Source organism: Pollachius pollachius (genome assembly GCF_949987615.1).
Source record: "Pollachius pollachius genome assembly, chromosome: 2".
Taxonomy (NCBI): Eukaryota; Metazoa; Chordata; class Actinopteri; order Gadiformes; family Gadidae; genus Pollachius; species Pollachius pollachius.
The window spans coordinates 14,743,840-14,754,426 of NC_136935.1; the positions used below are offsets into that span (position 1 = coordinate 14,743,840).

At 43.5% G+C, this 10,587-nt stretch overlaps 2 protein-coding genes across 2 annotated transcripts in view; both read left to right on the plus strand.

The window, feature by feature from the left end:
* ttc7a (tetratricopeptide repeat domain 7A) overlaps positions 1-10,587 on the plus strand; it is a 197,803-nt gene that overhangs the window by 84,279 nt on the left and 102,937 nt on the right. The gene's annotated exons all lie outside the window — the stretch shown is intronic.
* Positions 6,494-9,413, plus strand: epcam (epithelial cell adhesion molecule). The gene is made up of 9 exons (XM_079758992.1): positions 6,494-6,834; positions 7,290-7,394; positions 7,525-7,786; positions 7,923-7,988; positions 8,089-8,155; positions 8,247-8,345; positions 8,600-8,797; positions 8,888-8,932; positions 9,075-9,413. Exons 1-9 carry the CDS (start codon positions 6,774-6,776, stop codon positions 9,096-9,098), a joined length of 927 nt encoding a protein of 308 aa, XP_079615118.1. The 5' UTR covers positions 6,494-6,773; the 3' UTR covers positions 9,099-9,413.

The window sequence follows — 10,587 nt, forward strand, 5'->3', positions numbered from 1 at the left end:
GCTGTGTGTAGTTTGTGTTGAAATGTTTGAAATATTTTGACTTCTTTGACGAGGTCACTAAGCAGGTTACCCATAGCTAGAGTTGTTTGTTTTCATGCCTTATTTCAAATGTGTCTTACCTATGTTGAACTGATGTAGGCTCTATGGTATTGTTGATTTGAAAATGGGATCTTTAATGAAAAGTTAACACAAACTACAGTGCCCGGCAGGTGACATGGATGTATTATTTTATAAAGCACCTTTTATAAGCTTTTTACAAGCTGTTAGTCGACCACGCTCTACCAAAGCACACAAGCTCTTTAGGATAATAATATTTAATATTTTATAATAATAATTAATATGGGGGTGACATGGATGTATTTTCTTTATAAAGTGCACATGTTGTAATAGTTGCAGTAAGTAAGTGCAATTTACTGAAAGTGTGCATGCGACTCTCTCTGCGACACACATGCTTTATGATAATACATCATTGACACCTTCCGGACGTTTTATGTGTTCCACCATATCAACTACGATTGAGCATCCAACACACATGTAAGAACAAAACAGATTAAATGACACGGTTTATGAATTGTTTAAAGAGTATATTTCCTGCATGTGACCCTGTATATTTCTACTATGGATGTTTAATGAACAATTTAGTTTTGTTTTTATTTCACATTGACTATATATAAGCATTGATGAATAACAGTGAAGGTTAGAACTAGTACTAGTAATGTATGTGGCCATGAGTTACAAAATGTATATAATACAAATACCATCAATGTTATGCTTCTTTATGAAAAGTTTGACACAATAAAACATCATCTTACCGACACAATTTGTCTCGTTCAGTATAAATCCAGCCCTGCAGATACAGGCAAAGGATCCTGGGATATTTACACATTCCGTCTCATTTTGGGGACAGACATTTTCCAACTGGCACTCATCTATGTCCGAGCAAGTCAGACCATCGCCCATGTACCCAAGATCACAGACACACTGGTAGCCGGACGGCGAAGAGTGACACAGGCCATGCGGATGGCAGGCGGGGTCGCACTGGGAACTGGGTAACAAACAGAGGCTGTCGATTGCCACGCTGCCGTTCAGACACGAGCAGACGTAGGCCCCGGGGGAGTTGATGCAGGTGGAGATGGGTGGACACGTGGCGTTGGAGAGGCATTCATTCACGTCCTCACAGTAGAAGCCATCGCCCACAAACCCTTGCTGACAGACACAGGAGAAACCCCCTTCTGCGTTGATGCACAGCGCCCGCTGGTGGCACCTGCCCTCCGCCAGACACTCGTTTACGTCCTTACAATGTGTGCCATTCCCTGAGAAACCGCCGTTGCAGGTGCACTCATAGGAGCCCTCTGCGTTGAGGCAGGTGGCGTTGGCGTGGCACGGCTTGTTCCTGCACTCGTCCACGTCGGCGCAGCCCACCTGGCCGCCCGGGCGGTAGAACCCGGCCAGGCACTGGCACTCGTAAGACCCTGCAGTGTTGAGACACCACTCGTTAGCACTGCATGCGACGCTGTTCTCCTCACACTCGTCGACGTCCTGACACAGAGTCTTGTTGACCAGGGTGAAGCCATTGGAGCAGAGACAAGAGAAGGAGCCCTGGGCGTTGACACAGGTCGCCAGGTTCCTACAGCCCCCGTTGTCCACCAGACACTCGTTGACGTCTGTGCAGTGAAGGACACCGTCTCCAGAGTACCCCACCTCGCAGCTGCAGTTGTAAGAGCCAGGCCGGTTGATGCAAACGGCATTGGCGTGGCACTGCCGGGCCATCGAGCACTCGTCCTCATCAACGCAGCTGAGGCCATCGCCATTGAACCCGGGCTTACACTGGCAGTTGAAGGAGGCCGGGAAATTGGTGCAGCTGGCATAGGGACTACAGAGTCCTGATGCACACTCGTCCTCGTCTTGACACATTGAGTTGTTGTAGAGGTAGCCGCGACCACAGTTGCAGTCATATGAACCTGGGTTGTTGACACACACGGCACTGGCGGGACAGATCCCGACCGTTAGGCACTCGTCAACATCCTGGCAATTCTGGCCATCTCCAAGGAAACCTGGCAAGCAAGAGCATTCGTACCTGCCAACGACGTTTATACAGACTGCACTGGAGTGACAGTTGTGGATGCCGTTGCACTCATTGACGTCCACGCATGATAGTCCATTGCCCTCAAAGCCGGGTGTACATGTGCACCTGTACGATCCTAAGGTGTTCCTGCAATCCGCGTACTGGCTGCACCTTTTAGCGGCACACTCGTCAATGTCCTGGCAGTAGTTCCCGTTGTTCTGGTAACCAGTGCTACATGTACATTGGTAGGTGCCGGGCAAGTTCTTGCAGCCTCTGTAACCTAACGATGATGAGCACACAACAGGCGTCTGTGAACACTCATCAATGTCCAAACATAGGTAGTTCCCGTTGCCTTTATAGCCAGCATTACAAGTGCACACGTAAGAACCCGGGTTGTTAGTGCAGGTTGCGTTCCAGTGGCAAATCCGCTGGTAAGAGCACTCGTCGTTATCGGTGCACTGAAAGCCATTGCCACTGAAGCCCGTTTTGCATTGGCAACCACTCCCACCCTCGTAGTTGATGCACGTGGCGTTGGAATGGCACCTTCCATTCTCCCTTTGGCACTCGTTGATATCCTGACAGAGGAAGCCATCCCCAATGTACCCAGGCCGGCACGCACAGCTGTAGCTGCCAAGAGTGTTATTACAGAGTGCGTTGGGGTGGCAGTCGCTTAGGCCACTGAGACACTCATCGATATCTTCACATTCTTGCCCGTTTCCTTGGTAGCCATTACGGCACACACAGGTGACGTTGGCGTTGACTTGCAGACACTCGGCACGGGGGTGGCACTTCCAGCCCGCCTTCTCACAGTCTTTTGGGTCAGCTACAGAGAGAGGGAGAGAGAGAATAAAGGAATAACTAGACACTGGTCTAACTTATAGGTTTCTGCAGTGACATTTTGGTAGCACACATCTGTGTTAAAGTCAGATTATGGGAAAATAAACATTTGCAATCACTCATGCAAAAAGAAACTCACCTGTGTAGCAGTATTTCAGCCTTACAAACAGACACATCAACCACAGCACTGGAAACCTGTTCATAAAGAGAGGTGCAATGAACAGCAAGGGGGGTTGTAAGGATAGATAGGCTCGAAGGATGGACAGGTTGCCGCTGGATCTATATGCATAAAACTAGCTATTTCAAGAGTGTGAGTTAAGTTACCCTTTGCATTATTAGCTGTCGCTGTAGCCTACTTCGACACATAACAATGGCTTTAGAGTCTAGTGTTGCACTTGCCCTAAATGGTCAGTAACCACACCTAAAGGCCTCGTAATAAGTTACATTATACTTGACAATCTACAGCATATCAGATCAGCAGAACGTGAGAAAATTATTCTCTCTTACTCAATCTAATGCAAAAAAACATTAAATCACCCAAAAGATCATTTCTAACAAACACTTTAAGAGCCATTCACAATACAGTCCCCCCAATGAGTGAAGACTTTGTAAGGATATACCCAGCCAGAGACACAAAGAATTATTCTTGAAAAAGGATCTGCTGATATCCCTGCTCCTGGCCTCATTGGCGCATTGCTACTAAGGAAATAACAATGGATAAAAGATTTACATAAAAGGTCAATATGACAACTATAATACCCTTGTCTCTGATTTGGTTACCGTCTAAATGCTACTTCTGCCGCTAGGCCTTACAGGCTTATTGTCTGTGTTTCGAAAGGAAGAGTGTGCAATGGACATTGTAGGCTTGTAGCTTCAACAGACATCCCGCATAGGAAATGTGATTGTTTTCTGCATTTCTACCATTCTGTTCATGAATGCCCACCTAGTAGTAATGTATGTGGCCATGTATGTATTTGAAGATTAACCAAATGGATTTAATTATACAAGTATTGGTCCTACATAATCCAAAGCTTTAACAAAAAGCTGCACCAAAGGTTCACAAAGTAAGGCAAATGACAAATCAAAATCACATATAGGCTTCAAATTAAATATCATCATAAAATATTATATGTTTTATATATTTTGCAAGCATAGAAACCAAAGGATTACTTAATCTAAAAGATGCATTCACAAATATACTATCCATTAGGGATTAATCAAGTAGAAGTTTCGACATTCAGTGAAATGTAACAAATATACAAATTAGCATAGATTTCGCTAGAGCAGGAACAGCCACTGAGGATGACGACCTGGATGATTTTAATAAATTCAATACCATTTCTGTTTTTCGCTTACCGCATATTTCCCCTGTCTCTTGGTGCACTAGGAGGCTCTCATTGGGGCTAGATGGGAGGCCGTAACGCAACCAATCCTCTGTTAAGTGATTCTCTCTGTTCCCCTCTTGTTACTCTCCCCCTTGGGTGCCTGACTCTCTTTACTCTTTCTGCTTTGTCACGGCCACCACCTCCTCGAACTGTCCTGTCCCACCCTTTCCCCTAAACCTACCACCCAAACCCAAGGGGAGAATATGGGACAATGAGATATTGCCCGTGCTCCTCCCTGACATGTTAAACCGCTGAGAAGAAGAAACACCCATAATCTCATGAGTTATGTATCATATATCATCTTTTACACAATGATGAAAACACACACACACACACACACACGCACACACACACACACACACACACACACACACACACACACACACACACACACACACACACACACACACAAACACACACACTTGGTAGATAGATAGATGACACTTTGATTCAAACAAATTAGACCATTGATATTAATTGTGCCATCATCATCACTACTAATACCCAAGAAATTCAAATAAAATGGCATGAAAACATGGGGGGATTTTTAAAGAAAAAATGAATCTTTTCTAATCCCATTATGAATCTTTTCTAATCCCATTAAAAAAGACACGACTAGTATGGTGCCAGTGGAAATTCCCACCTATATAAAACAGAAGTTGTTTCTTCTGACATCTGCATGACTTCCTTCCAGCATGAGCCATACTGGTTCAGGATTTTTAAAACAATATTCAGGAGCAATTTCTTAAAGATAATAGCAACGTATTCTGACTGTTATACATAACCGACAAACAATCTTATTCTGATATAGCCTACTTATACATCTCAAACCTGCTTTGTACATTCATTATATTTGTACAAATACTTGATTAATAAATGACTACAAACTTAACTCCACCACGTAGACCTACAACGCGTTCTTTACGCTTAACGCAGGCTGGACATGGATTTAAGTTAATAAGAAGGTAAAAATGTCGGACACACAGTGAAACATGTCACGAATGATCAACTGCTGTCTACTTTTGTTTAAATGTGTTACAGTCGTATTTGTGTGGCAGTAGACTACATGTAAACTTGATCTTACTCAATTGAATTGGCCTATGCTATTTGTTAAGGGGCAAATAGGCAAGTTTCATTAATAGATTAATGTTTCTGTATGGTTAAAACAAGTTATTTTAATGTGTAAATGAATGCCAAAATATAAAGTGTCAAACTTTAGTCAAATGTGATAGTTTCTGTTTCAAGAAGGACACATTAAGGAGTAGCCACACAGTGCTATGTGTGCTGTGAAAGACTATTTAGGCTTGCAGCTAGTGATCGTTTGCAGATCAGTGAGTGCCCTAATCATGGGAGTATAACCCTCATCTGAATATATTTAATGGAGAAACACGTATCAATATTCTATCAACTCTTTTGATAGCTCTTGTTATATACATGCCTTTGGACACACAAAAATCCACGTTTTTCATGGATAATCAACTTTCCGTCAATGAGTATGACGCGTAAAATCACTTAGGAACACTTTGGAAAAATGTTAGGCTCCAAAGACTTACTGACAGAAAGTTTGATTATGAGTGTTTAGTTATGAGGGAGTACTAACCCTACTTAGGGGTAGCCACGACAGGTAGCCTAACACCTATGTTGTCATCAAAAACAGTGACTCATTCGTGTGTTTTGAAAGAACCTGGCTCGCAACATCGGCAGTGGTACCAAAGCAGTTTCTCTGCCAAACAAGTTTCAGTCGGATGAGTTTCTCAGGTGCGTTGATGACGTCACACTCACGTGGAAGAGGAATAATTGTTATTTCATGTTTTTATTTAACTCGTGATGTGCCGTTCGTTTAAATGTATAATATAAAAAGCAAAAACAAAAATATCGTCAAGTGTCCCATTTACATTAATTGTAACAAAAGAGCATGCACATTTGAGCCTACTTTCATTGCGTTTAATTTGACGATTGAGCGTACTGTTAACAATTAATGAGCCACGATTTGAATCACTGCGATTAAAAAAAACATCTCTGTATTCTAAATAAGAATAATTTACAACGATGATGATGATTTGCTCGGTCTTCGATTCGCCTGGGAAAACATCACTCGAAATGCCTCACACCGAATATGGTCACAGCGGAAAATAGGTGCGCCGCTTCCCCCGCCCCTATGATACTCAAAGTGTGACGTAATGAGACTGGTGCGCTTATAAATCCACTACTACTTCGATTCCTGCAACAAGTAACACTCTGTTTACTAGGTAAACAGCTCAGTTCGTCGCAAAGGCCAGGATAAACTCGACCAACTTTAGTTTGGCCCGTATATATTGCTCTCCCCTTGGGATTACGCCATCACGGTTCACCTGTGAACGGGTTTGACGAGTCCACACCTGTGGGGCGGAAAACGAAGATTCAGTGCTTCGTGTTTTTACTTTGTTGTTGAGTGTTGAAGGAGACTGACACAAAACCCGACTGGGATTAATTTTTTAATTTCAACCATGAAGATGTTGATGGTTCTCGTTTTTGTTGGCCTCGCAGCAGCTGCCTCTGCCCAGTCGTGTAAGTAATTTAAATCATTCTCTGCAATTTCATCGGTCAATAGCCTACCCTTCTACAAGTGTAGGCCTAGTCGTATTTTATAGTAAATTTTAGGGGTTGACGCAGATTACCATTAACTTCACATTTTTTATTGCATGATAAGTGTAGAAATGTATAGGCTCTTATTTATCCGAATAACCACTTTCGCCGTCATGTTGGGAAGGTTAAAATGAAAGGTAATAAGTCACCAGGCTGCTGGAGTTTCGGTGCAGGGTGCGGAAGTGGGGGTTGGGCGGAGAGGTGCTCGCTGGTTTTGGTAACCAACGCCCAATTGACTTGTCAGCTTTGGTTGTAGGCCTACCTGAACCATTGGGGTTGTTATACGCTGTAGTTTACAGCTCATGTATTAAAATGGCAATACACCTATACCACCACAATTACGCGATTTTCAAGATCAGTTTTCATCGTCTCCACAGGCGCCCCATGCGCTACTCTGAAATGGGCCACCTGCGACGGAATCCCCTGCAAGTGTACCGTGCTGATAGATGCCAATGTGAAACAGATTTTGGACTGCACAAAATGTAAGTTTCATTATTGAGTAAAAGTTCCATAATTCCAGTGCGTAATAGGATTGTATCCTGGCATATACTATGTCATTTGTCACTCTTCAAGGTGGTTTAAACGTTTTTTGTGTGTCTTTCCACTCCTCAGTGATCCCCAAGTGTTATCTGATGGATGCTGAGATGTACAGAGCCAAGAATAACCTCTCAACCCGTACAATTGGCGGCAAGCCAGTTGAGACCGCCTTCGTAGACAACGACGGCATCTACGACCCCGACTGTGAGAGCGATGGTCGCTTTAAGGCCAGGCAGTGCAACAACACAGAGGAGTGTTGGTGCGTCAACAGTGCCGGGGTTCGTCGTACCGACAAAGGGGACAAAACTCTGAAATGCGAGAAGCTGGTGGAGACTTAGTAAGTAGTGATGCTTCCTTGCTAGACCTGTGTAGCTAGGTTTGGATTGGCAAAGCATTTATACACTGGGGAAGGGCGGGGTCTGGAAGGAATTCTGTTTGTGTCAATAGTTACCCTAACCTGCTCTTTTTCTTAGCTGGGTGCGCCTGGAGCTGAAACACGCTTTGCTGAAAGAAAAAATCGACCAGAAAGACTTGAAAGGGTAAGTAGCTGCTTTTCCAATGGGTCAGATTCGTATTTTGTGTTGTGACTGATGTCCCTACTGGCTTTACTGCATTGATTAATCCATGTCCCTAATGCAGTGCCATCGCCGATGCCATCAGCAAGCGCTACAGCAACTTCAACAAGGAAATGGTGAAAGATGTCCAGGTAAGAAGCACGTTTTTTATTTATTTTTTGGATGGATGTCCTCTTTTTAAAAGCGATTAACGTTGCTGATGCCTTAATGTGTTTCCTGCAGTATGATGCTGATGGGCGCCATATTATTGTGGATGTGAAAAAGCCAATGGGAGAACGCACCACTGACCTGTCCCGCCTGGCCTACTACATGGAGAAAGATGTACGTTAATTTGGGATTCTGCAATTTACCTGTTGGCTTAAGCCTCACTGCTGCTTGGTTCACTGATCATATTGACAAAGATGTCAACTTGTGAGAAAACCATAATGGTGTACGACCTCATTAAGATGCAAATAACGTTTATTGTGACCCAAAGCATCAGAAGGTCGTACAAAGAACTAAAGAATATAGCGCAGCTGCTCATTATGGTCTCTAAAGTAAATCGCCCAGCCTTGCTAACTCTCTTCTCCCGACAGGTTAAGGTGCTGCCATTGTTCGACAGCCAGGTGAAGTTTGAGCCCATGGTTGGAAAGCAGAAGCTGGAGATGGAGGACATCCTGGTGTACTACGTGGACGAGGAGCCCCCCACCTTCACCATGAAGGCCCTGACCGGCGGCATCATTGCCGTCATCGTGGTGGTGGTGCTGGCCGTGATCGCCGGCCTGCTGGTTGTGGTGAGTGTGATGCATAGCGCTAAATGTAATTTGTGTGCGTGTGTTGGTGGCCGTTTTGATGTACATTTTTTCTGTTTATTTTTTTTATAGTTCTTTGCCAGGAGGCGAGAACAGCAGAAGTACTCCAAGGCTCAGGTGTGTTTTTTACTATGTCTACTATGTGTTTTTCTTTGCAAATATTCTATTTGAATGGAAAATGGCCTCGTATGCCCTGGCCGTTGCCGAGCATTTATATTGGTGTGTTTCATACTAATGGCGTCTGCCTTTTGTGTTTCAGCCCAGGGAGTTGGAAGCCATGTGAGGTGGGATTGAAGAATGGAAAGCTTCTGTTGGATTCACTTTGTTTGTAATGGGATGGTACCCTTTAACTTTGTAATACAGTGGAATGGAGATTGTACAATCAACATGCCTATTTTTGTGTTCTGGCAGTACTTTTTAGCATTGTATTTTATTTATGAACTGTAAATTCGTGCGGATTGTGTTGTCATTACATATGCCCAAACCTTTGCTGATTAATTTTTCTTAGCACAAGTCCCTTTTTTATTTTTAGTTAACAATGTTTCACATGTCATAGCGTGTACAGTTTTTGTTTTAATAAAAGATGATTTTTAACGTTTTTGAGTTGGTGGTTGTTCACGTGTGCAGTTGGTGCAGTACCTTCGTTAGGAAATCTTGCTGGAGATGGAATGAGGGCATGGCAAAGGATTGATATTGATCGTCCTTCCCAATCACCATTTTGATGGTCTCAAAACCTAACTCTACTTTACGCAACGTAAAGGTTTCAGTTGGCCACATTTTCTTGAATTTATTTACTCAGTGTGGTGACTTTGAATTTCCTCAAAGCTAAATTATAAACCTGCTCAAGCAGTTCAATTGACTTCAAGTCAAACATTTATATTTTCTACAGCACACTTTAAGGTCATTAAATAGTGGCAAAAAGTTATCATGTGAGCTTTGGGTGTGGCAGACTTCCTGCGTTTTGTCTAGTTCTTTTTCTCTTCGTGCCGTTTCTCGGAAACGGTATTCGCCCAACAGTTCAGCTTTATGTCCTTTGTTTGGAAATGGAGGGCTCTTGTACCAAATGGGCTGAAGGGATTCCAGTTGAATCAAGATGGCCGACGAAACCTAGCACCTCACAGGTCTGTCCCACCCCGTCCTTCTGAAACTGACAGGTTAAACCTGTTCGTCGGGTTCTGTCTCTCTCAAACACACCTAGTATTAACCGTCTCACTGTCACAACATGGCAGTTCTCACAAAGAAAATGCGCCGCCACTGACGTGAACTCGATAATTAATCACACAAAGATGAATATCAGTGAGACTTTTGAGGTATTTACCTTTTAATTGTCCGAATTATATATAGGTTCTGTTTATATAGTGCTACTGGGAATTATTCTATCATGCCCTATTTTCTTTCCATCGCTATGGAGACGGACAAAGGCAGCGCTCTTAACTAGTTCAGACAAGCCCAGGTGTCCGATGTCCTCAGGTACCGGTGTTGACATCTCAACCGACACTGAATGGTAGGCAGAGTCGGATCTTATCTGGATAATTCACATACAGTTCACAGTACACCAATAAAACGCTACAATACTGTTTGGAGGGAGGGATAATATATTGCCATCAGGTTTATTTTATTGATAAGGGGAGCGGCTATCTACTGCAGAGCCCTCCACCTCTAGGTCCGGCCGCACTGCTCAATCCTGTGTGACGGAACTAGGAAGAACGAAACCAACTCAAACAATGAATAAATCCGCGGTGTGTGTCCCTGCCTGGTCAATGCCAGCCAAT

Excerpts from the sequence above, each read along its gene's own strand:
- epcam (XM_079758992.1), top strand. The coding sequence starts at position 6,774 with ATGAAGATGTTGATGGTTCTCGTTTTTGTTGGCCTCGCAGCAGCTGCC. Across the intron at positions 7,787-7,922 it reads GAGAAGCTGGTGGAGACTTA|CTGGGTGCGCCTGGAGCTGA; the intron begins GTAAGTAGTGAT and ends TCTTTTTCTTAG. Across the intron at positions 8,346-8,599 it reads CCTACTACATGGAGAAAGAT|GTTAAGGTGCTGCCATTGTT; the intron begins GTACGTTAATTT and ends TTCTCCCGACAG.